Source organism: Rattus norvegicus, chromosome 13 (genome assembly GCF_021556685.1).
Source record: "Rattus norvegicus strain SHRSP/BbbUtx chromosome 13, alternate assembly SHRSP_T2T, whole genome shotgun sequence".
Classification (NCBI taxonomy): Eukaryota; Metazoa; Chordata; class Mammalia; order Rodentia; family Muridae; genus Rattus; species Rattus norvegicus.
Genome location: NC_141546.1, coordinates 48,215,145 through 48,239,880, shown reverse-complemented (window position 1 = coordinate 48,239,880; position 24,736 = coordinate 48,215,145). Strand labels below are relative to the sequence as shown.

The following is a 24,736-nucleotide window of genomic DNA, read 5'->3' as shown; positions in this document are numbered from 1 at the left end:
GCCCATCTCTCCTGTCATCTGTATCCACATGTGGGTGTTGGGATGGACCCCACTCTCAGTACTTGAGGTCACCTTGTGCACCCTCCATTTTTTGGTGGTGCCCTTCTCGAACTAGTCCATTTTCCCCCGTGTTAAAGCAAAGGATGTTCTCAACCTGCCACCATCTGAGTCTAGATGACCCAGTTAGCCTGGGTCCTGAAGGGAGTCTGGGCTGGGATGTAGGAGACCTGGGCACGTAGACACTGTAATCCTTATTACTACTGCCTCTCTGCTATGTGCTACACACCCACACAGTGTGGTTATGGAGTTCCCCCGAGACATGGCCGCGAAATGGCTTTGCGGACTACAAAAAAAGATCTAAAGGAAAGATTTGGATGCACAGTGATTGGGAGCAGCACCCTTGGCCCTGCCCTCCCTATGTCTGCAGCCCCTCTGCTTCAGGAGGGGCCTACCTTGTCTAACCACCAGATGAGGGTCAAGATTGTATACCCCACAAGGTGGTCTGCCTTTCTGTGTTCCTTCCCTATACATTCTTGCCCAGAACTTGCTTCCTTGTGTCTGGAAGGCTATGGGGGGTGAGGGAGGCACTTGAAGGTCTGCATGAGCCAGACCTGGGTGAGCTGTTTGGATAGTAAGTACTAGGACTGTGTTTGCTGAGTCCTGGAAGGGCTGGGATATTGCAGGTATGTGTTTGCTTAGGAGCTTGGTGTGGTAAAAGCCCAGGCCAGGGAGCATTAAGAGGATATTTTCAGAGTATTTGAACATATGTTATCTCATTCTTATATCATCCTTACTCTTTGAAGCAGGAAGGAATTGAGTTAGCAAACTGCAGACTCGGTGCCCACATTCAGGTCTTCTGACTGCAAAGGCTGCAGCGACTTGGCTGTTCTGCTGCAGATATGAGGGAGGAGAATGGTTTCCACTGTGTTGGCAGAGTGAGGCACCCAGGAATGAGCTCTATGGCTTCTTGATAGTTTGGGAACACAAGAATCCTGTTATCACAGAGGCGGGGGCGGGCAGGACTTTAAAGGTGTTAGAGTCGGCTGCAGTTCTCACTTTCTTGGTTGGAATGAAGGGACAAGATAAGAGGTTCCAAAGGCCCATCGCTTGCTGGCCTTCAAGAGACCATCTGCCTCCCCCAGCGATGTCCTCGTCTCTGTAGCCTGCAGGGGCAGGTGGATGTCAGTGGATCCTTAGGGGCCCGGGAACGGTGGCTAAGTAACAGAAAGCTGAAGATCCTAACGGCACCGGACAGAAGGAAATGGTCGGAGCCCTCCCTTCACAGCCCAGTGCTCGGGAGGCCACCCCAGCACTCTCAGAGCTGCATTGGAAAATAACAATTGGGCAAGCCACAGACTCTGCAGCTCCTTGGCACAGAGCTGGGCAGGCCCCAGCCCTTGGCACTCTCTCCAATGCCAGAGTGCTGGCAGAGGACACTATGGCTGACTGCTGGATAGTGATTTTAAGGGATGTGGGAAGCCTCCTGGGGATATTATTAAAACCCTCAGCCCTCAGAGGCAAGAGAGGCTGTCACCTCTGGCTGATAGGCAGCCTTGTCTCTCATGAGTCATTCTAAATGTGTGTCTTCTGTGCCTGCAGACCTGGAAAAGGTTAAGAACTCCAACTGTCTCCTTGCTCTTATTCTATCGCCGATTCACCCAAAATGTGAGCTACATAGAGCCAGCAAGATGGCTTAGTGGGTAAAGAGAGGCACTTGCTGCCATGTCTGACAAACATCCTGTGACCTACACAGTGAAAGGAGACAACAGATTCTCTTACATTGTTCTCTAACACACACACACACACACACACACACACACACACACACACACACACACTGAATGTAACTTTTTTTTTTTCGGAGCTGGGGACCGAACCCAGGGCCTTGCCCTTGCTAGGCAAGTGCTCTACCGCTGAGCTAAATCCCCAACCCCCACTGAATGTAACTTAAAAAATTAAAAGTATTCAAACAGGGGCTGGAGAGATAGCTAAACTATTAGCCCTAGGTTCAGTTCCCATCTCCTATACACCTCAGCTCACAACGACCTGTAACCCTATTTCCAGGGGGTCAGACGCCGTCTTCCCACCGCCCCGATTACACAAGAGTTCACACACGTGCAGAGGAACCATTCGAAATGGCAAAGATAAAATAACAAACCTTTACAAATAGAAAATGATAAAGAGGGACTGGAGAGATGGCTCAGAGGTTAAGAGAACTGGCTGTTCTTCCAGAGGACCCAGGTTCAATTCCCAGCACCCATGTGGCGGCTCACAGCTGTCCGTAACTCCAGTTCCAGGGGATCTGACACTCTCAGATGGGAATACATGCAGGAAAAACACCAATGTATGTAAAATAAAAAGAAATAAATAAATCTCGCTTTTAAAAAGATCGACAAACACGAGCTATGTAGAGGCAGGATTTTTTTGTCTTGTTCCCAGCACCGAGGGCAGTGCCCTATGCAGAGAGCCTTGATGAATGTCTGTTGAGAACAGCATCCCCTCAAGTGTGCCAGTGCGTGGACGGGAGGAAGCATGAAGGGCTGGCAGGTGCTCAGTCAACACCAGGCTTTCTTCCCTGAGAATCATCCCAATTAGTGGAGCATTGCCGAGTGGTCCTTGACACCAACCTGTGCAATGACTTGAAGGGTAACGGGAAGCCGGGGAGGCAGGAGATGAGATGCTCATGGCGAAACGGAACAGGACCAGAGGAAGTGGGCCTGGTGTGGAGAAGCTCTCGCTTCTTCACCACCTGGCTGTTTGGGTGAATGGGGACATGTTAGGAAGCACAGGACAGCGGTGTTAGCTTCTGTGTGGCCTTGGGAAGGCTTCAGAACTGTTTTCAACCTCTGTCTAGTTGGCTGTCTTTATACTGCCACCCTAGGGCCGTCACAGCCCAACAGTGAGAAACCAGGAAGATCTATGTGAGCGCAGAGAGTGAGCCATACTTAGGCTATTTGTTTACGACTCTTGCTACTTTCTGTAGTAGCAAGACAGCTCTGGCTGTCCTGGAACCCACTCTGCAGACTGGGCTGGCCTTGAACTCACAGAGATTTGCCTGTCGCTGTTTCCCAATGCTGGGAATCAAAGGTGTGTGCCACCATTACCTGACTTCCAGTATATTTACTGGTAATCAGAATTTCCTCCCTCTGCTAAAGAAGAAACGAGCCTAGATTTTACAAACTCTGGACTAATCTGAGATCCTAAGGACGAGGTCCCCGGGCTAAAGACACACTCACCCTAGACCTTGGATATGTGGAAGCCTCATCTTAGAGACCCCCAGGGGTAGACGAGCCCCAGAGGAGGGGCCCACATACAACCATGGAGCCACTTCTCATACCTTGTCCTTCTTCCCTGCAGGTACAAGACAGTGGTGACCCAGCGGCGGGCGGCAGTGGCCATAGCTGGCTGCTGGATTCTCTCCCTTGTGGTAGGCCTGACACCCATGTTTGGCTGGAACAACCTGAGTGTGGTAGAGCAAGACTGGAGAGCCAACGGCAGTGTTGGGGAGCCCGTGATCAAGTGTGAGTTTGAGAAGGTTATCAGCATGGAGTACATGGTCTACTTCAACTTCTTCGTCTGGGTGCTGCCGCCACTGCTCCTCATGGTCCTCATCTACCTGGAGGTCTTCTACCTGATCCGTAAGCAGCTCAACAAAAAGGTGTCAGCCTCCTCCGGTGACCCCCAGAAGTACTACGGGAAGGAGCTGAAGATCGCCAAGTCGCTGGCCCTCATCCTCTTCCTCTTTGCCCTCAGCTGGCTGCCGCTGCATATCTTGAACTGTATCACCCTCTTCTGCCCCACCTGCCAGAAACCCAGCATTCTGATCTACATCGCCATCTTCCTCACACACGGCAACTCCGCCATGAACCCCATCGTCTATGCCTTCCGGATCCACAAGTTCCGGGTCACCTTTCTGAAGATTTGGAATGACCACTTCCGATGCCAGCCTAAGCCTCCCATCGATGAAGACCTCCCAGAGGAGAAAGCTGAGGACTAGACTCTGCCTTGCTCCGTCTAGCCCATGCCCAGCGGCTCTCTGTTCAACTCCCACGTCCTCCCTGTCCCACCCTGTCCCACTGTCCCTCCTCAGTTTTCCCAGCTGGGGTGTAGGCTGTGGACACCAGGGAGGCTCTGAAGAGATACCATGGAATAGGGCCCCCCTATAAGGAGCTAGCTGCCCTGTACTTGGGGACCCGGAGGAGGCTTGGAGGTGGGGCGGGCTATGATAGGGAACTGGGTGCCCTGAGATGTGAGGAGAGTCTTGTGTGCCCCATCCCTGGCTGTTCTCTGAGCTGTTCAGAGAGCCAGGGTTAGAATATTCTGGCTCCTACAGTCAGGCAGGGAGGGGAGCCTGCTATTAGGTGTTGGTGGCCCGAGGGACCAACTTCAAGGTGAGAAAGACAGTCCCTTAGAGGTAAATGGATAGAGAGAGGATATGTCCTGGCTTTGCTGTCTCTCCTCTTCTGTAGGAGAAGACAGTAAATCACAGGGAAGGAGACCTCAGCCCCTCCTCCAAGGATTGTGTGCTTGGCCATGCAGGCGCTGTGGTACCTGCTTTCCTCACCTGGGCTTATACTTGGGAGAGGCAGAAAGAATGGGTCCAGGGATCCTCTCACATTTACTTTATTCACATCCTGGCACTCAAAGTGGGCCACAAAGTCCTTGGGAATAAAAATAGTGCAGAAGGTGCTGGCTTCAGCTAGCCAGCAGGGAGCAGCACTGAGCCCTTCTTGCCCTGAACTTCCTGGGAGTCCCCAGTGTAATTTACTGTCTGGGGCACCAAGCTTCACCAACTCTCAGAGCAGGCCTGGACTCTCCTTCCAAGGCCCAGGAGAAGGGATCCCTGGGAAGGACAACCCTTGGGAGCATGCTGCCTGAGGGGGTAGGAGGGGAAAGCGTCCAAGGAGATCCCAGGCGACCGTGGGCACCCTTGGTGTGAAGTGTGACAGGTCAGACCAGACCAAAGGAGACTGCTGTCTTCAGTGTGAGGAAGTGCCTTGCTGGCATTTAAATATCCAAAAAAATGCTCCTGGAGGTGGATTTAGCTCAGAAGCTGTGTTACAAATAGAGTGTAGGCTTTTGGGAGGGTCTCAGATAGGACCAATCCCTACTCTGCTGAGCCTGGATGTCTTCCTTGTATGGACGGCAGGCAGAGGAGGGTGACAGGTTCTGAGTGTGAATATCGACTCCAAGTCTTGATTCTGGGCTCTTCCCTCAGTTGGAAGCAAGGTGTCCCTGGTTCTCAAGGAGGTCCCTATGTCTAATAAAAGATTGTGAACCCCTGTGGAGAGTGGGGTGCTGGCACCCCAGCACTGTCAGAAAGCAACCAGACCACCTCAGTGGAGAAGATGTAATGGTGGGGTTGGGGGAGAAGCTGGGAGATGGGCGTGGTGGCAGATGGAAAAAGGAAGGTTCCAGAGATGGTGTGTCTGTTGCTATGGTTACACATTTAGGGTGGCACATTGTGAATTAGCAAGATCCAGAACACTCATATGTCTAAAAAAAGTGTCCCATGTCATCCTGAGACCATCCCTGTTGGCACTCTCCTAATCTTGATAGTGTTGCCCCTTCATAGTAACATAGTATCTTCCCGTCCGCCATGACACTCACTGCCCTGGAAACCCCATGCTATAACACCACACACCTTTATTTGAATGCTTCTCACACAGTGTACAATTCTGCAGAGGGGTGCCAGTCTCTGCACCCTTGGGGCCCTCTCATACCCAGGAGGTATGACCTGGGGCCCGCCAGGCCCACTCCTGGGTCTGGACCCAACCTCTGGTGGAGAGAGCCAGCAGGTTCTGGAGGTTCACCCCCATTAGCTGTTCTTGTGGTATCTTGGTCTTGGAGATGCCTGGGCGCCTGATCCTCAGGTCTGCAGGACCTGGCAGAGAATGTCCGTCTGCGTCCTGGTATGTGACCAAGCTGCTAGAAGAGATAGATGGTGGGGAGTCGGGTAGGGGACCACCTCCACCCTTCTCGGTCTTTCCTCAGGTTCAATTCCCAATGCTGAGCTCTGCCCAGTGCAGCTCTGGAGGCTTCCTAGTTCACCCAGAGCCTCAGAACCACCAAATGAGGAAGGCAGGGCAAGGGCTGGGTCCTTACTTTTCTAACGAGGAAAAAGAATGCCTATGTTTACAGCCATTTGGAGCCAAGACTAGATGCTGTCCTGTGACCACCCAATGTATCTTTCCTTCTGGACCTCACCAGCATGGCCCAGCGCTGCACTGTCTGTACCAAACTGAACACGCATGCTAGTTGTCTTTTGCTACAAAAATGTACCCAGACCTGCCCTACTGCCTTCCTGCCCTACCCTACCCGTCTCCAGTGACGTTTTGTGCCTGGAAGGTGGATTCTCCTCTCCCAATCTTCTCTTAGACACCACACTTTTACTGGAGGTAACTGAAGGAGTGGGTCCAGCCACTCACCTGTCTCCTTGTCCCAGTCTCTGCCTGTGTTGGTCTTCAGTGTGTGGCAGAGGCTGAAAGAGACCCTATAGGTTAGAGCTTTGGGGGAAGACAGGAGGGAATAGAGAGGTTTGAGGTCAAGGATCCCCGGCACCCCAGTCCCCAAATAGAACATCTTCCCACTTAGAAAGTCACACAAACGGTTCCATTTTCACTCTGAGCTCCATAGATGTCCAGCTCCAAAGAGGGACTCAATCTGTCCACCACAGAAGGGTGCTAAGGGCGACCTTCTGACTCCCACCTTTAACCTCCAACCGACAATCCACGGAGGCCTCTCCTAGCACGTTGATGGCCTTGCAAGTGTAGACCCCAGAATCAAAAGGGCTGGGCTTCCGGATCTCCAGGGTGCAGACCCCTTGCTCGGAGACAGCACGATACTTGGGGTCCCCCTGGATACTCATCTTGTTTTTCATCCAGATGATCTTGGGCTGGAAGCAAGGTCAGATGAGGGTACTGAAGTAAGAACATGGGTTGGGACGGCTCTCAAGAGAGTTTCAACCCTGCTGCCTCTACCCGGCCCACCAGCCCAGGGCCTCTGACCTTAGGTGACGCTCGGACGCTGCAGAAAAGCTGCGTGCTATAGCCAGGAGTGGAGGTACGGTCAGCCAGCGGCTGGGTGAAGGAGGGCGCTTCTGAGAAGTCTCGCTCAGTAAACTCTCTAGGTTTGGCAGTGATAGCTAGGTTCAGGGGAGAATTGAGGTTATAGGGGTGCAGAGGGCTTCAGAAGACTGGCCTCAACCCTAAACGTTGGGATGCTCAACCTGGTCAACGTGTGAAGACACCAGAGAAAGCCTAGCTGAGCAGGGCTGAGGCTGATCGGAGGTGAATGGAGAGGAGTGGGTGGGAAAACTCGAGTCTTGCGGCAGGAGGTGAACATCACATTTCCATTTCTGCTTGCCTCTGCCACCCGAGTGGCTTTCCTTTTTAAATACAAAATGCTCAGGGCTGTGATGCTCTGGCTGATGTAAAAGCGGCTCCTAGGGTGAGTGAGATGGCTCAGCAGGTGAGGGCGTTTGCCACCAAGTTTACCGCCCTGAGTTCAGTTCCTGGGACCCATATGGTAGAAGGAGGGAACGGACATGTCCTTAGACGTACACATGCACGTCCGCATGTGAACACACACTCACACACCAATAAATGTCATTAAAAAGAATAATAATAATAAAGTGTGGCTTCCAGGGTCCGAGTGTGTGTGTGTGTGTGTGTGTGTGTGTGTGTGTGTGTGTGTGTGTGTGTATCTGGGATGAGCAGGGTTCAAGGTTCTGGAGTTTCACATTTGGCCCCACTGACAGACGCTCAATGGGACAGTGAATGCCGCAGCCAGTCTTGCGTGGGCGATTGTTTTTAGCAATTGCCAGTCTACCTATCATGTACACATTACCCTGCAGAGTGTGCCTGGGGACACTGTGCGGGAGACCCAGTGACTGCTGTGATGTTAGCGCCACTGTCTAAGCACACAGCCTCCTGAGGGGCGCTGCTCATTTGCATAGCTTTGCTCTGATGTTTGCTAAAGTCAGTCAGTCACCCCGGTTATTTACAGGCGCTCCACGTCAGCGGGTGCACGCACATGCACATACACTCATACAGAGCTGCTGGGTGCTGTGGGGGGTGGGGGTAGAAGGCAGCAAATGTTCCAGGGAGAAGTGGCTCAGGAGAAGCTGAGAGGGATGTGGGACACACGGAAGAAGAAGTGGACGGATGTTGGTTCACCAAACCTGGTCAGTTTTCTGCCCCCGGCTCAAATCCACTCACCTGCCTTGTGGATGTGAGCCAGCTCCTTGGTGGTGGTGGCTAAGTCACTGAGGCCACACAGGTTTTCTGAGAAGACCCGAAAAGAGTACGAGTTGCCAATGATGAGGTCTGAGACGGTGCAGGTGGTGGGGTGGTATCGCTCCAACACTGTGAACCATTGCTGCAGGGAGCTTGACTGGGTTACCCTCAGCTCTTGCCCGGTTCTTGTCTTTCCTGCTTACCCTAATCCTCCTCAGAGGGGCTCATCCCACGACCCAGCTTTAGGAGGCTAAACCATCCAGCACTGGGCCTGAGGGACTTACAAGTGGGAGAAGGACCTCCTGGGTCACCCACGTGAGCTTGCAAGCCTCACTACTCAAAGTGTGGATGGCAGACATGTGGCCTCATTATCTGGGTGCTATTTAGATATGTGGGTCCCCATCGCCCAGCCCCGACTGCCTTGTATCAGGGTCTACGCTTAGCAGACTCCTGGATGGTTTATGCACATGATAAGATAGTTCCATGGCAGCCTAGTGCAGTGTACCACACAGACTGAGAGGATAGAGGCCAGACAGGGAGTCAGTCAGCAGTAGCCTCTTAGGGGGATGGACCTTTTCGGCCTGGACTACTTCTTTCCCCACCCCCGTAAGGCCCCAACCAGCCTCACCCCTGTCTTTTTGTCTGCCTTCTGCACTGTGTAGCCCAGGAGCTCTGTGTTTCCCGTGTCCTGGGGTGGCATCCACTCAAGGGCAGCATTGCAACCCCAGACATCCAATAGCTTGATGCTACTCGGGGGGCCGGGCTTCTCTGCAGGAACAAGATTATGAAGGTCAGCGAGGAGAGAAGCAGGTCTGTCTCCACACCCAAGATTTGGCACCTGCCTTCCCTAGCCTTCCCTCACCCCGCCTCAGCTCTGGGGTTGGGGGTTGGGGACAATGGTTTTGAGACAGCCCTTTCCCCTCTGCCCGTGTACCGATCACCAGGATGTCAATGGCGGCCTTGGCTTCCAAGCCTTCCAGACGGACAGTGAGCTCATAGCGGCCTGAGTCTGAGCGCTGAGCTGAGCGAATGAAGAGGATGGAGTCCTGGTCCCCACTGCGCACATTAACTCTCTGGCTGTCCAGGGCGTGGCCATTGTGGGTCCAAGAGGCCTGCGGCTTGGGCTTCCCCTGACAAAGGTGGGCTTGGGGTGAGTACAGATTGGTATAAGGTACCCCACTCACCCCACTCACCCCACTCTAGCTGTGTCTAAGAGCCCTGCCCTACTGGCCCCACCGTTGCTGGCCAGAGCCATGTCCTCTCGTGTGTGACCTGCCCTGGGGGTTGCTTAACTGTCTACTCACAGCTGAGTTCTATGCAGAACTAGGAAGAGGTGGCCATCTGTCACTGGCCGACTCCTGTAGGAATCCTGACATTCCCAGGTCTCCCCTGACATAGCAGGCTCTTACCAGTGAGTTATGCCTACCTGGAAGGGGATTTGCAAGTTGACAGACTCTCCCACCTGGCGGATATAGGTCTGACGAAGGTGTCGGGGAACACGGATCTTGGGGGCTTCTGAGGCAGGAGAAAGGGGAAGCGGGTGTGAGTTTCTGGCTAGACAGGACAAGCTCCCACCTGCTATGTTTCTATAGCTCGAGCTGCCTGGCTACTGGGAGGACGAAGCCTTCAATTTTGAGATTGAGGGACCCAAATCCCTTAGGGCCCTCGAGGAGCTGAGAGCTGAGAGGCTCTGGAGAGGTCAGGGACTGTGCGGTGTGAACTGGTTGGTATCTCTGGCACTCCCAGACACTTGCCAGGTTGGGATTTGCCCTGAGGCCCAGGCATTCTCAGGCTCCAGATGGGCCTGGATGGCTCTCTGTCTCCCCCTGGAGGGAGGCGGGTTCTGCACCTGTCAGCCAGTGTGCCTAGAGAGGGAAGCAGTGTGCTCAGTTCCTGCTGATTCGGCACCCCAGGAGCCCAGGACTCTCTGAGGAAGTGAAGCCTGCTGGGGGCAGGGGGTGTTGGTGTGGGGGCGGGGCTTCGTCTGGTTGTACAGAAGCTAAAGCAGATACACAAACTTCTTCTGCTCTTGTTGGGCCTTTCAGTCCTCCAGTGTCACGGTGGCCAAGTCCTTCCCTGAGTCTTCTGTCAGCCCCCTCCTCCGGTAAGGAAGCCGTTCCTGACAATGGCCTATTGGTGCCATTGGACATTGCAAGGGAGACTGCAGCAGCTGCCACTCCTGCCCCTGGGGGATGGTGTGGGGACTGAGCCTGAGCCTCCCAAGCAGCAAACAGGTGGCAGCAGTTGGTCAGTGGCATGTAGGGGGACAGAGTAAGAAGGAACACTGTGTCTCCAAGGATTAGCTGAACAGGCACTTGGCTCTGGAGGGAGCATCTTGGTTTGGAGTGCTCCAGGAGGCCAGGAATGCCTGGCAGCTCCAGGTGGCCAAGAAGAGGACAGCTGAGCAGCCCAGGATCCTGGACAAGGCCCCCACCCTCCCCTGCCCAGCCCATGAGAGGTCCGGCTGTTCCCCCTTGTTCATAGTCTCCACCCCACGTTCTCTCCAGGAAATCCCCTTCTCTCCCTGCCAGGGGAATTTTAATGGAGAAGTAGGTGCTGAGTCTGGCTTGCTTCTTCAACACCAGGCCTCAGAGACATCGCAGTCTGAGCTTCTTGGGTCCCCTGGGGGAGGGTCTGGGACTCTGCCAACCAGGCTGGAGTCAGCACAGACATCCTGCTGCTTATGTGGGGGGGAGGGTGCTATCTCACCCAGATAACGCTCTTGCAAACCACCAAGCAGATGTCCAGCAGCTTGGTGTCTATGAACAGTCCTGTGTGGGCCTCAGAGTCTGAGACTACAGAATGACTGGGTGATTCTGTAGGAGTCTCTGGCCTCCCCCCAGGATCTGCCTGGTCTGAATAAGCTATAATAGTGTGTGGTTCTGGTCTCCCCTGTCCTTATATTTCCTCGAAACTGATTTTTGACCCCTTCTGTGGCTGAGACACCCTCTCCTCCTAGAGGCCTTGACTAGAAATGGAGGGTTCTATCTCTGGCCTCCATTCATCCCTCAAGGAACAAGAAAGAAGATGGAGAAGATTTCAGACACCTGCTTGCCCCTGTCTCTCTTCACCCTGGGGCCCTGCACTGTCCCCAGATAGCTAAGACAGACCAAATGACTCAGTGTTGTTAACAGTCTGAAACTTGATCAGCTTTGGGAGGGAGGCACTAAGGTTAATACACCCTGCAAATAGAAATATTAGCAACAGGGACAGCAGCTGGCCTCTGGGTCTTCACAGAGGCACTGCCCTACAGGGATGGGTCCTTTGCACGGCTTCCTTTTCTTTCCATTAGGGTCAGGGTACAACATGGGGTAAGCAGGTGTCCCCGTGTCCCAAAACCTCTAGAGATCCTGGAACCCAGATTAGAAAATAGAAAACAAACGTGCATGGTTTCGGAGAATAAGATTAAGAAGAAGTGAGGATGGATGGTTGGTTGCTAGCATTGGGAGCTTGGCTTTGTCTCTGAACAAAAAGCTGCTCCCTGATGGTGGTGGTGGGGGAGGGGCTGGACCATTCAGGGAAGTAGCGTCTTTGACCTCCTTCTTGCTGCTGAGGAACCTGAACCTTTCACAAGGCAAGGCACCTCAGCATGTCTACTGTGCATGTTGGCATGAGATGTGGGGTGGAGGGTGGCTGCCTGGGTCCTGCTGAGCATGGCCTGGGTTTCCCGTTACATCTAGTCTGTGAGCAAGCAGCGAGGTGTAGCTTTACCTGTGATCTCCTGGATGTGGACAGGCTGGTCTAGCACAGCTGGAGGGCCCGCCCCTGCGGAGTTTACTGCAGTCACGCGCAGGAAGAACTTGTCTCCCAGAGCCAGGTTTCGAACTGTCTGCTGGGTCACCATCACGGGCCGGGGATTCACAGGTACCCATTCTGAGGCTGAGGGCAGCGGAGAATGTCTGACAGTCAGTGATGTGGCAGGGGCACCCTTCTCACGGAGGCTTTCCTTCTCAAGGGTGATGGGCAGAAGCTGACCTCGCTCTCGAGCTATGGCCTCTCTCGCTTCTCTCTCTGACTTTGTAAGACCAAAGACAGATGGTGCTAGAGCTCTGAGATCATGGCCAGGGACAGGGATACAGAAGGCTGGGCACAGTCACCAAGTCACACATAGGGGCAGAGACAGAGGCCAGGTTGAACTTGAACATGGCCATCAGAGAGGGAGACTATTTTCCCCAGCTGTCTTCACTGTCTCCTACTTTACAGTCTCCTCTAAATCGGCCCCCCTTTCTGCCTCCTGGGACTTTCAGTCCCCCTGAAAAAGATCCTCTGAGATTTAGCACCTCCTTCCTTTCTTATGAGATCATTGTTCCCCACCCTTCTACCTGGACCTAGAGGATGGAAGATGTCCTGAGGTCATTGGACATCTCTGTGCCTTCAGAGGTCCTGGTGGAGCTCTGGTGGGATTCAGGCAGTTAAGACCACTGCTTAGATGTTCTCCCTTTGTTCGTCCTGGACTGACCCACTGCAGGGACTGTGTTCCTCCCTGCTGCCCCACCTTGCCCCCACTCAGCTGGGTGGAAGCAGGACTCAGCCCCGTGCTCACCTCCCTCTCGACAGAGCTCCAACACATAGCCTTGGAGCCCCAGCTTCCCCAGGTTCTCCGGAGGCTCCCAGCTCACAGTCAAGGAGCTGTGGCTCACATCCTCCAAGGTCAGCTGCAGTGGGGCACTGGGGACATCTGGAGGAAGGGGGAAGCCAGGGTGAGTTGAAGAGCCCCCCACTGCATATCTACCTCCCTTCTCCATTTGTCCCCACTTCTAGTCACCTTCGCTTGGAGCTTCAGGCTTAGTGGTGGCAGGTGTGGCGGGAGCTTCGTGGGCTGCAGGGTCCTGTGCCTGAGGCTGCTTCTGTGGCTCTGGAGCCTGCTCTTGCCCCGTGGACTCTGATGCTGCCACCTGTCCAGAAGGCTCTGGAGTGGGCACCTTGGCAGGCTCAGGTGCTGTCCCCTCTGAAGTAGAGACAGAAGCCTCAGGGGTGGCTTTTCCTGTCATTTCTGAGCTGGTGTATGTGTGTGGTGGGGGTTCAAGGTGGAGTGTTTAAGGGTCAGCGGGAGGTCTGGGCCTCCAGGCTAGGCCCATGCTTATAAAGGCAGGGGCTGCCCCACCCCCAGCAAACCATTCCCAGCTGTGGGGTCAGGTCAGGCAGGGGGACAGGGGGGCAGGGAGCACCCAGGCCAGGAATAGCTCTGGGGGAGGAACCACAAGGGCCCCTTGAGAAGCACACTACCTTGCCATCACCCCAGCTAGACCTCACAGCCAGGGTGCCAGGGTGCCAGGGTGCCCAGATTGGGGGGGCATGGATAGATGAGCTGACATATCGCTGGAGCTGTGGGGGCTGGGTAATGAGACCTACCATCTGGAAGAGAAGATCAAGTCAGTTCCATGAATCTGGTCTTCTCAGGGCCCCCTCGGGCCTGAGTCTCCTCAGAGCAGAGCCTGGAACTAAGAATACTTGAGGCAGCCTTCCCTGTGAGCTGCCTTCACGCTCTCTCTCGGTCCCCACAGTCTCTGGGGACTCCCACGTGTACCGTGTGAGGCTAAGGGCCCCACGGAGGTGAGAACTGAGATGCCAGAGGTGAGGCTGGCCAGAGGCAGGTGCTCCAGCATGAGTCCTGGGAAAGGGGACTGCCGTGATTAGTCTTCCGCTGTTGTGACATTGCACTGTAGGGTTCGTGAGTTATAAATAATAGAGGTGATCTTTTTCAAGGCTCTAGAGGTGGAGAAGTTGAAGACCATGCCCCTCGCACCTCCTGAAGAGCTTTGTGGTGAGTCAGAATACAGAGAACAGACAAGCCGGACAGAGGAAAATGGACGAAACACATGCTTTTTATCCAGTTCCCACTCTGGAGATAACGAACCAGTTAACCAATGATATTAACCAATTCACAAGGGAAGCATCCCATGGCCTAATCACTTTTTAAAAGCCCTGCCCCTTTAATACTGTTAGTAACAACTATAGGAGTTTTAGAGAGAATATCCAAGCCGTAGCAGGAACCAAAAAAGCCCTCTGGGTTCTGTTTCTGCAGGAAGGCTGGAGAGCTTCTGTTTACACTAATCCCCAGACCTCAGTTTCCCATAGACTACTGAGCATCCTGGCCTTTGAGGATAAGACAGACAGACAGACCTGAATCTCCTGGCCTCTTCAGAAAGGGACCTGGGCACAGACAATCCTTGTGTGGGAAGCGGGGCAGGTTCAGACAAATTCCTAGTCACTGATTCATTTATTCAAGATGTTAAGATTGGTAATAATTTGAGATCCAGAAAATACCATGTGTCAGGGAGGAGGAGGAGCAGTCAAAATTTTCTCTGTGGGTGGGAGTGGGGATAGGAGAAATGACTTTGAAAAAGACGAGGCCTCGAGTTGGTGGTACCAACAGTGTGCCTGATCAGTGGCTCTGAGCGTCTGCTTTCTGGACTCTCGGGACACACGACGAGACTGTTTGCCGAGAGGTATCCCTTGCAGCACAGCACCAGGCTCAGGGAAATGGCTGTCTTTGAACAGCAGGTGGATAAACAACTGGAACGTTCGTTCCTGTAGCTCTGAAGCAGAAGCCAGGTGACGGCGAGGAGCCATGGCTGTTCTCACGGAGCAAGGGGCAGATCACAGAAACATGGTGACCATGCCGTCCTTGGAATCCAAATCCAGAGCCACGTGAACTCTCATCTTCAAAGAGCATCCGTAAGTGGCAAGCCAAACAAAAGAAAGGCGAGGCCAAGGGTAGCCTAAAATGACAGCCTCCGGTTGAGGGGACAGGATGGTTGTGACTATAAGAGGCTCCAGAGTCTCGTTGAGGTTTCCCCTTCAATACACTTCAATAAACTCTTCAAATTAGATGAATACCCCTCACACCCTCTTAAGCAGGCATGACGTAGCTCACAATTCGGGAATAAATGAACATGTAATTTATTCAGGCCTGTCAACAGCACTCTGGCTTTTGCCTTTCCTGAGGACAGGGGCACAGCATCGTGGCTGCCTCTTAACCCCGACTGTCTTTGTGTGGAATGCAGGTGGAGGGCCTGAGGAGCCCGCGTCCAACTCTGCTTGGGTGTCCGTGTCCTCTGTGAGGTGACTCAGTGTTGTGCTGGGTAGGGAGAACCGATCTCCACCCTGGCTTCTGACTCTGCAGCTATAACCGAATGTGAGTAACTCGGCAGGAGCCTGAGTCAGCCAGGAGAACCTGTCCCAAACTGGGAAGAGGGGGGGAGGGGGGCATTTCCTAGGAGAACTCACAGGTCTGGGGTTTTAAAGACCTCGTGTGGTAGGGTGGGCAGTGGGCAGGAGTTAGAAACTGCTTGACCCACTGGCCAGCCCAAAATGCCAGGTATCCTCTACCCCTAAGTCTCTGGCCAAGCACCTTGCCTTTAGCTGAGTGGTAACCTTGGAATCAGCTGCATGTGCCTGGCTCCAGCTGGATCAGGTTTCAGGGCAGCAGATCGACACTGCCTTCTTTCTGCCTCAGAGCAGAGTCGCCGACACCAAGTCAACTAATGATTATCCCAAGTCAGAAAATCCAAACACCAAAGAACCACAGATAAGATCCCAATTGGCTTAGAATACATCTTATCCAGGTTCCCTTAAGAAAGCCATGTCTGGGCTCCTGGAAATTCACAAGACCCTGGTGGGAGGGTCTCCTACACACAAAGACTGGAAAATGGCTGGTCTCGAAGCCAATGCCATTCGATCTTCCATTCTTACCGTTCCAGACCAGCCTGGGCAGGAAAGCTTTGGTTTCTTTATGAGCTGATTGAATAGTGAGAGGGGAGTGGGCACAAGTACAGAGCCAGGGACAGGTACAGCATTGGACGGTTGATAGTTTTCAGTCTAGCAGTTGGGCGGACTGCCTCTAAGATAACAAGCTACGGGTCACTTGTGAGTATGAGACTAGAGGGCCAACGCTCAAGGGAGACCCAGCCCCGGATAGCATGGAAAGCCACTGCCTTCCCTTCTGGCCCTAATGTTCTGGGTCCCTGGGCTTCCTAACCCAATCCTGTGCCCATCTCTCACCACTCTTTAGGGAAGTGCTTCTCAACCTTCCTAATGCTGCGACCCTTTAATACAGCTCCTCGTGCTGTGATGACCACCAACCAGAAGATTATTTCATTGCTTCTTCATAACTGTAGTTTGTCTACTGTTCTGAATCATCGTGTAAATATCTGATATGCAGGATGTCTGATATGCGACCCCCAAAAGGTTCAAGACCCATAGGCTGAAAACCACTGTTCTAAAGAGTCAGAAGGTTAAGACTGTTTCCAGGCCTTTCCATAAGGAACTTAATTTTGGAAGTCTGCAGGACAGTGGCTGTCAGCTATGCTTAGGTTAAACCCTATCCTTCCCCCAATCCGAGGATCCCACCTCCCATAGAGGCTCCTTAGGGCTCAGGACATCGCATTAAGACCCCACCTCTGTCAGCTCTGATTCCCAAGTCTCAGAGAGAGAGAAACCCAGAAAAGATAGGTGAGTGCCACGTCTCGTGTACCCATAGAGACGGTCACAAGTATAGCACACTGTTAAGCTCTGGCACTTTATTGAGCAGCTGTGGAATTAGGGAAAGGGAAGTGGGACAGAGAGACGATTAAGTTCCTAAGGGAAGGTTTCAAGTTGGGCTTTGCAGAAGGTATAATTAGTATGGTCCCTGAATCCTGTAAGATGTGTGCCTACTTGATGCTATAACTTGCCAAAATTGGTGTGTCCTTTGGTCGGGAGAGATAGGGGAAAGGGAGTTAAGAGCCTTGAGAATTTGCATTCGTTAACAGGGATGACCTGTATCTATCTCACACGGTGACTTTCACAATCCCACCGTCCTACCCTATTTCCCTGTTCACCAGGTCCGAGCCTGCTGTGGCCCCCTACACAGGTTCCAAGGGAGGGAAACTGACACCCAGTCGGGGGACTTAGCATTACAAGTGACCAGACTCCTGGCCGGAGGGTGGGGGGAGCATGTGGGAAAGGGGGAGCTAAGCCACAGCCAGGGCCTCCTTGATGGCGTTGGTGAGCGGGAAGTGTACGTTATGCCCACAGAAGGAGCCCCGGAAATCATCCAAATCCACTGCCCACACCATGGCTCCTGCCAGCTGCTTGTTCTTCAGGTACTTCACCTGGTGGAGGAGGTGGGATGAAGTGTTGGGAAACTGTACTCTGGGGCCCTTCCCCAGCCCTTCCCACACATCCAAGCTCGGTACTCCAGCTGCTTGGAATATACAACCTATCCTTTGTTCCGGGGTGTGGCTTCGGGCGAAACCTACCTTGTTTTTGACGCTCTCCGGGTCATCATACCCCACCCACTGGTTGCCCTTGGTAGCAAAGGGAACCTGCTGGCCAAGAATTCTATGTACTTCAGCTCCTCTGAGGAAGTCGCATATCTGAAAGAAGGGGACAGGGAGCTGTGGGAGGCTTGTCTGGCCAGTAGAAGCCATCCTTCAGTTGGTAGCTTCCTTCTCCTGAGGCTCCAGGCTGCTGGCTTCATGCAAATTTATGAAAAACAGATGCAAATGTCCCAGAGTTCAGCTGCCGATTGCCCCAGGGCTTTAGAGATCTGATCGCCTCCTCCATCTTAAACAGGGGCTTGAAGAAGGTGAGCAGACACCCAGGGCTGGCCCCAGACCACTGGGAGCGGCAGAGGAGTAGATGAACCGCTCACAGACTCTTGACCATTGCTTTTCCTGGACTGGAATGAAGACCCAAGGTCTGAAGCCAGAGGAATATCTTAGGAGTTTGGTGCCTGGTGGAGGCCTTCAGGAATAAAAGGCTTAAGCTCCCGACCCCTTTTCCTAGGGAATGCTGGAGTCAATGACCATGTTTTTATTCCCAAAGGAGAAAGTGTGTGTGCTGAGGAAGGCCTGTCTTTGCTGGGGTAGACTGTGAAGCAATATCATTACCTCGTAGTAGGCGAGGGTCCCTTTCTCCTTGGTGTAGCGGCCTGGTAATCCTGACCCTGAGATTGGAGCTCCCACTTGATTCTCAGAAGATGCCAGAGTGAAGCTCTTTCCAAAGGTGGGGATACCCATCACTAGCTTGTTGGTGGGGGCTCCCAGCCTTAGCATGTACCCCACACCATAGTCCTGGGGGTAGGGCAGAGACAGCAGGAACTGTTAGCTGGGCTGGGTGGTGTGCACATAGGGTTGAACAATGAATACTGCTTCGGGGACAGTGACATGGTGAGGCTCGGAATCCCCGTCCCTCTGGGGACAGATAATGCCAGTTAAAAAAATGAGTTTTAAAGGTTTGTTCTTGAAAAGCTCCTCGTGGGTACAAGAAGGGATTATTAATGTGTGGCAGACACAGAAATTGGCTGGCTGGCTTTTCACACAGCGAGTAAATGACAGGCTAAGGCTAGGCTCCTGCCACTAAGTCCCCAGCCTCTCTCCATTCCGCCTAATTCTGCACTCGGTCTACACTGCCAGGTTTTCCTCAGTTTCCCCATCTGTGAAACGTCTTTCCTAACATATCTTGCAAAAAAAAAAAAAAAAAGCATTGAAAAAGAGGAGACAGGTTGTGTGTGCCCTGGCAGGTGATAGGGCTTTGTGACTCCCCCATATTCCTTCCAGGAACCCACCACATTGCTAAATCTGTCAGGCCCAGTGTCCTGCTGGCCTCGGAAGAGGGGGCTGTGATGTCCTGTGGTGTGGCGCCAGGTTCCATGGAAATCATAGGTCATGAGATTAATGAAATCTAGGTGTCTGAAAAAAGGAATTGGAGATAAAGTGGGAAATTAGAGATGTTCTTGACTTCACAGCCATGGCCCAGCATGTGGGAAGCAAGCATCGGAGAAATGGGACATTGACTCAAAGCCCAGTAGCTTCAGAGACTTCTGTCCTGAGTACTGGTTCACTTCTCTTGGGCATACAAGGTGTGGGCTCTGTACTGTGGTGGTGCCCTCAGGATGAGAATGGGCTAATCTCCAAGGCTCTCAACACACACACACACACACACACACACACACACACACACACACACACATACACACACACACACACTACTTTAGTGGGAGAACCACTCCCATGTATTTGAACTTTTTCAAAATAACACAGCCTCATGCACACATAAATACACACACATTCACACATAAACACATACATGTATACACACAAGCACACATCCATACACGCATACACGCACACATAAATACACGCACATTCACACAGTGCACAAACATGCACACACATGCATGTACATGCACACACATAAACACATGCGCACACAAGCACACATCCACACAGGCGCACATACATGCACATCCGCATACATGCACACACATGCACATGCACAAATACATACACCCATGAATGCACATACATGCACTGGAACCCTCTGCCTCACCTCAGCCTCCACTCCTGACATGCTTGTCGTGGCAAAAGCCAGTTAAAAGTGCCATGAACAACAAAGCATGGAAGGAGAAGTTCCAAAGGCTGGCTTAGCCTCCATCGCTCATGCGGAGGGAGTGCTCAGTAGCCCTATGGAGAAGAGGCTGTAGGTGTAAGGCAGTAGTAGTATGAGCTTCACAATGGGTACAACACCTCTTTTCCACCCACCAGTTAAAGCACCAGACTAATTAATTATACCCCTAAGGTTCTAAAGGAGATTTCACATCCTTGCTCCTTGCTCCTGGGTTTCCCATGGACTTGGCTGTGCCCTTGGAAGAGATGTGTTGTGGCTGCTGGCAGTTCAAACTCATGTGTAAAGGGAAGGGTACTGGAAAGGGGACTGCGTCCCTCTGCATTCTAACGCTCGATGTTTTCTCATTGCGGGTTGCCTCTCGCGGATCTAGCATTTTGCTTAGCATAAAGAGAGCACCCTGGAATGGCAGGTGAACCGTATAATTCTTTCTACTACCTCTTCCAAACCAATGTCATTCCAAGCGGAAAAGGAAATAAAGTCTCATTGTGGCCCACTTAAGGGATGGGAAACTGAGTTGCAGAGAGCGGAGAGGTTTATATACCAATATATTTTGGGACTCCTAAGTATTCATGGGATGAGAGGGCAGGGTGGGGAAGGTGTGGCCTGAAGAGCTTCTAAGGGGCAACCAGGGCAAGAAACTTACTGGGCTATCTGGGCAACATCATAGCCACTGTCAAGGGTCACCTTTCCTGCTGACACGGCAGCACTGAGCAGGAGTTTCTCTGTGCCTGGCTGGACTTCCTTTGTGAATTCCGCCTTCAGTTCCTGGTTGAGAGGGACACAGGTAAGCAAAAGGGGCCAGGCCCATGAGAGAGATTTATGTGGGGGGGGGGGGGACCAAGGTCCTGGGTACCTTGCTGACCATCCCCACCTGCAGGTCATGCTTAGAGCTCAGGCAGAATGAGTGATCTGCCACAGTCCCCTCCTCAGGTAACCTCATGCTTTTACTGAGATATCATTTGAGAGCTGGGGAAATGGCTTAGTCTATAAGGTACGAGGACCTGAGTTTGGCCCCCAGAACCCACACGTAAAGAATAAAATGCCAGACATAGTGGTGTGTGCTTGTAATCTCAGCACTGGGGAAACAGAGGCAAGCAGATCCCTGGCACTTCCTAGCCAGTGGTAAGTTCTAGTCCAGTGAGAACCCTTATCTCAAAAGAACAAAATGAGGTGGATAGAGCCTGAGGCCTGACAACTGAGGTTGGCCTTTATGAATGTTTTATACATATATGCATGTCCCTATGCACATGCACATTCAACCCCCCCACATATACACATACACATACACATACTCAAACATGCATAGATATACTCAATATGGTTTGGACCAACATCATCCTTAAACCCAATGCACACCCGTTAGCACTTAAGGACACCCTGTCCTGGAGAGGACATCATATGGTGGGTGATGATCTTGGAGGACATGTGCCCCTCAGTCTACATTTTCTTTTACATGAAATTCCAAGATCGCAGAGATTCACCGTGGGACTGCAGATGGCTTGTTTACACCATCTCTCTGCCTCTGAAAACTCGAGGTGCTTGGAGCCCCAGATTGAGCTGGGCACATGTTGGGTAGCTGGTGGCATCAGTTGGAGAGCTGGACAGTAGACAGTAGACATCTCACTAAGTGGGCGCCCTGCTCAGCCACTGGATCTGGCCTCTTAGGGCTCCGCCCCCACCACCCACAGTGGTTCTAACAGGTGCAGAAGCCCTTAGCTCATTTCTGGGAGGTTCTTGGAGGAAGAGAGAGGAAGAGGGAGAGAGGGAGAGGGAGAGGGAGAGGGAGAGGGAGAGGGAGAGGGAGAGGGAGAGGGAGAGGGAGAGGGAGAGGGAGAGGGAGAGGGAGAGCGTTTCATTAGCCATATGCTGATGTTCCCTTCCCACCTCTGCCCAATGCCAAGCACCTTGATCAGTGTGGTAAAATGTTGCTTGTCTTTCGGGCCCGGGTAGAGCCAGGCGAGATCCAGTCCATCAAAGCCATAGGTCCGCAGGAAGGGAGCTACCGACTGGACGAAAGTCTTGCGACTCTTAGCGTTGGAGACAATCCTGGAAAATCTAGGATAAAACCCTGCAGAGTGAGCACACCCACGTGCCAGGGACCCTGGCCCTACAACAGGATTCCCAGGGCTTGGGAGCAGGAGACCTGAACTGACAGATCTAGGAGAGCTTCGTGGGAGAGGCATCCAGTCTGGGAACTTAGAGAGGTATGTGCTTAGGAGCCAGGCATTTCTAGTGTCCCAGGCTGGCCTGCTATTTGGAACAGTTCCCTGACTCGCACTTACTTGTCTGTAAAATGGGGTAACTGTAAAACTTGTTGTTGTGGAGAAGAGAACAACAGGGGAGGGGCCTGGTGGTCCTCCAACCCCCAGGGAAAGGGCTCCAGCACTGTAAGCACTCAATCCACAGGAATTATTACAGCCAGTCCACCCCCTTGCTGTCCCCGTTCTTCTTTGACTACTCCAAGGCTCAGCTAACAGTGTCAACCCTTTCCCTGTCCCATTGCTTTCTTCCCACACTTTCAGCCTTTGTGGCAGTAACGTGGAGTTTGCTCTCATGCCTGAGTTGTAGTAAGAAGAGCTTTGCAAGAGAGGGGTGCACTGGTGCATGCCTATAATCACAGCATTTGGGGGTCAAGGCAGAAGTATTGCCCAGAGTTTGAGGCTAGCCTGAACTATGATGCAGTAAATTTGAGTCAAGCCTGGCAAGTTATCAGATGTTCTTTAAAAACAAAAAAAGCATTGAAGGAAACAAATATCCACTTGGCGGTTTTTGGTAAGTCCCTCTTCCTCTCTGGCCCTGGTTTTTCAAATATGCGTAAGGCAACCAACACTAAAGTCTCTCTGTCCCGCGAGAGTGGAGTAGAGGAACTGTCAACATCAAGCCTCGTCCCTCTACCTCTCTGCTCCACGTGCCCCAGCCATGAATCCTACCTTTCTGAGCCAAAGCTCCATCCTCCAACAGACAGCAGTGTCTTCAGTCTGGGGTTTCTATGGAGCAGGGTAATGAGAGCAGGGGTGGAGTGAAGCTGACAATGACACCGGGGACCCCAGGTCTGCCGATCATAGGAGAGTTCTTGCTTGCAGGGAGGGATGGATTAAGTGCCTGCCCCTGACACAGATGTTCTAAACAGGCACAGGCTTCATGAAGTGACTCAGAGGTTCCCCACAGAGGGGAAGCCAAGGAATGAGAGGCAAAGGAGTCCACAGTGGTATCACGCTCACAGAGCTACTACGGGGATGAGAGAAACCCCTTCCCTGGGCCCTCAGTGGTGCTCCTTGTCACAGCCCATCACCCGCCCAGGACTTCCTCCTACTGAAGCCAAGGACCTCTGGCTATCCTCCCCAGGACGTTCCTTGGACTATGGCTCTTCCGGTCCAGCCCAGCACTCTGTCCATCCTCCCCTCCCCTGGTCCGCTTGTGCTCCAACCTGGTCTTGAGAGTATTCAGCATGCCATACAGGGTTACGTCATTCCACTCCGATGTGCTGAGCTTGTTGTTGCTGATGTTGGCAAAGCTGTAGATGATATGGGTGCACAGGGAATGGTCGAGGGCGTCTGGGAAGCAGCTCCCATTGCCTTCCCGGTACTGGGACCAGTTGGTGTAGTAGCAGACCAACTTGTACGCAGAGCCTGAAGGAGAAATCTGAGGTGGGACGGAGTACCAATATGGCATGCCGGTGTGGGCCAGGGCGTGGGACAGTGTTGAGCAAAATGAAAAAAATCTTAAAGGAAAGGAGTGGGCTGGTCTCTTCTTGCCTGACGCAAGCTAATGAGCGAGGGTGAAGTGTGACTCAGTCCAAGGACGGAGGACTTCCTGGAGGCAGTGGCTTCCAAAAAGCACAGAGGCCTGGCTGTGACATCCTAAATCAGATGCCCTGCCTATAGGCCTATAGGCCCTGCCCTACAGGGAGGGGGGTGGCCTTGGATTAAAGATTGACTTTGTGGGTCTCTTGGTGGGAGTGACCCTATCTGATGTAAAGTGGCAGTCTCCGAGCTGGGGCTCATTACCACAGGGGCTTAGGAAGCATGTCCTCTCCTATACTTCTAATTCCCCCTGCTGTAAATGGAGTTAGTTGGTCATGGAAGGAAACAGCAGGCCTCACGCATCCCTGTAGCTCCTGATACTTGTTCTCTAGGGCAGTTTACGGAAGTCTTCACTAAATCCGAGCCTTTTAAAGTTTGTTATTTTGAAAAAGTTCAACTACATGGGAGTGGTTCTCCCACTAAAGCAGTGTGTGTGTGTGTGTGTGTGTGTGTGTGTGTGTGTGTGTACATATATATATCCAACACCACCTTGGCCGAACAAGTAATCCCGAGCCTTGTGGGCCCTAGAAGAAACTGGAAGAGTATTCTTTCCTGATAAGACCTCCTCCAGGAGGGAGAGGAGGTGGGTACTCACAGCTCTGGAGCAGCATCAGGACCGCAAAGCCTGTGGGGAAATCCAGGGTCAGACCTGGTAGCAGGGGACGGATACCTACTCCTCCTCTTGCCCCCTCCCCAGGTCCCATCCTCCTTTCCTTCCTCCCTTTCAAGTTCTGCTGTCTCCACCTTCCCCCTCCTCTCCCCCTTCCCTCCCCTCCCCCTCCCCCCTCCTGGCAGGTAGAAGGCTGGGCCCCCTATGCAGTAGGTCTTCGGGAAATCTGGGCCCTTTAGCCTGAAAAGTCTGCAGCCCACATACCTGTCAGTGCTACCCTCATGCCCATCCTGGCTTCAGCAGAGGTGCACATGACAGCTTCTCGTAGCACCCAGTTTCCTGTTCAGGGCCTCTTCCTTATACTCTACACCTCCTTCTTATACCCATCCCATCCCACTCCACTCCCCCACCCCCCAAACAGTCCTCCTTACAGGAACTGTGTGTGTGTGTGTGTGTGTGTGTGTGTGTGTAAGCCCAGTGGCTGGCCAGTGGGGTGGAGAGTCACTAGGGGAGGATTGGGAAACCCTGGAGTTTTGAAAGCCTTGGGCCAAGTCTTGCAGTACCTGGCAGCTGAAGGGTCATAGGGGTGGTGATCGAGGGCCTCCCTGGGTGTGACAGTCACATCTCCAAATGCTTCCTGTGACCTCTTCCTACGGCTTACTTCTTGCCAGTAGTCTCCCAGCATTCCCGGC

General features: G+C 52.7%; 3 protein-coding genes and 1 long non-coding RNA gene across 14 annotated transcripts in view; 2 read left to right on the top strand and 2 right to left on the bottom strand.

Moving 5' to 3' along the window:
- Positions 1 to 7,633, top strand: part of Adora1 (adenosine A1 receptor) — a 36,978-nt gene extending 29,345 nt beyond the window's left edge. For all 8 annotated transcript variants that reach the window (XM_087580494.1, NM_001429645.1, NM_001429644.1 and 5 more), the window contains 1 exon segment: positions 3,358 to 7,633. In XM_087580494.1, the coding sequence (XP_087436620.1) occupies positions 3,358 to 3,997 (640 nt within the window). In that variant the 3' untranslated portion in view covers positions 3,998 to 7,633.
- Positions 5,627 to 13,294, bottom strand: Mybph (myosin binding protein H). 3 transcript variants are annotated; one of them, XM_087581805.1, is made up of 11 exons: positions 13,003 to 13,294; positions 12,781 to 12,915; positions 11,949 to 12,116; positions 9,664 to 9,752; positions 9,172 to 9,367; positions 8,866 to 9,005; positions 8,220 to 8,379; positions 7,008 to 7,144; positions 6,709 to 6,895; positions 6,429 to 6,481; positions 5,627 to 5,928 (listed from the first exon to the last, which is right to left on the bottom strand). In XM_087581805.1, exons 1-10 carry the CDS (start codon positions 13,226 to 13,228, stop codon positions 6,465 to 6,467), a joined length of 1,455 nt encoding a protein of 484 aa, XP_087437931.1. In that variant the 5' UTR covers positions 13,229 to 13,294; the 3' UTR covers positions 5,627 to 5,928; positions 6,429 to 6,464.
- A 647-nt stretch (positions 13,295 to 13,941) lies between these two features.
- LOC148001621 (uncharacterized) lies at positions 13,942 to 18,010 on the top strand. Its single transcript, XR_015635942.1, has 4 exons — positions 13,942 to 14,001; positions 14,775 to 14,915; positions 15,245 to 15,375; positions 17,796 to 18,010. It is a non-coding gene; the product is annotated as an uncharacterized LOC148001621 (long non-coding RNA).
- On the bottom strand, positions 16,740 to 24,691 carry Chi3l1 (chitinase 3 like 1; the record flags this gene model as incomplete). 2 transcript variants are annotated; one of them, NM_001309820.1, is given in 11 exon segments in its annotated part: positions 16,740 to 17,332; positions 17,480 to 17,596; positions 18,113 to 18,295; positions 18,790 to 18,913; positions 20,275 to 20,396; positions 21,536 to 21,686; positions 22,562 to 22,618; positions 23,059 to 23,260; positions 24,030 to 24,059; positions 24,309 to 24,356; positions 24,359 to 24,408. In NM_001309820.1, coding segments are annotated over 10 exon segments (1,175 nt in total), but the record flags the coding sequence as incomplete, so codon positions are not given.
- Between the last annotated feature and the right edge of the window lie 45 nt (positions 24,692 to 24,736).

Excerpts from the sequence above, each read along its gene's own strand:
- Mybph (XM_087581804.1), bottom strand. The coding sequence starts at position 13,228 with ATGACAGGAAAAGCCACCCCTGAGGCTTCTGTCTCTACTTCAGAGGGG. Across the intron at positions 12,916-13,002 it reads GCCTGAAGCTCCAAGCGAAG|ATGTCCCCAGTGCCCCACTG; the intron begins GTGACTAGAAGT and ends CCCTTCCTCCAG. Across the intron at positions 6,896-7,007 it reads GCGTCCGAGCGTCACCTAAG|CCCAAGATCATCTGGATGAA; the intron begins GTCAGAGGCCCT and ends CCTTGCTTCCAG.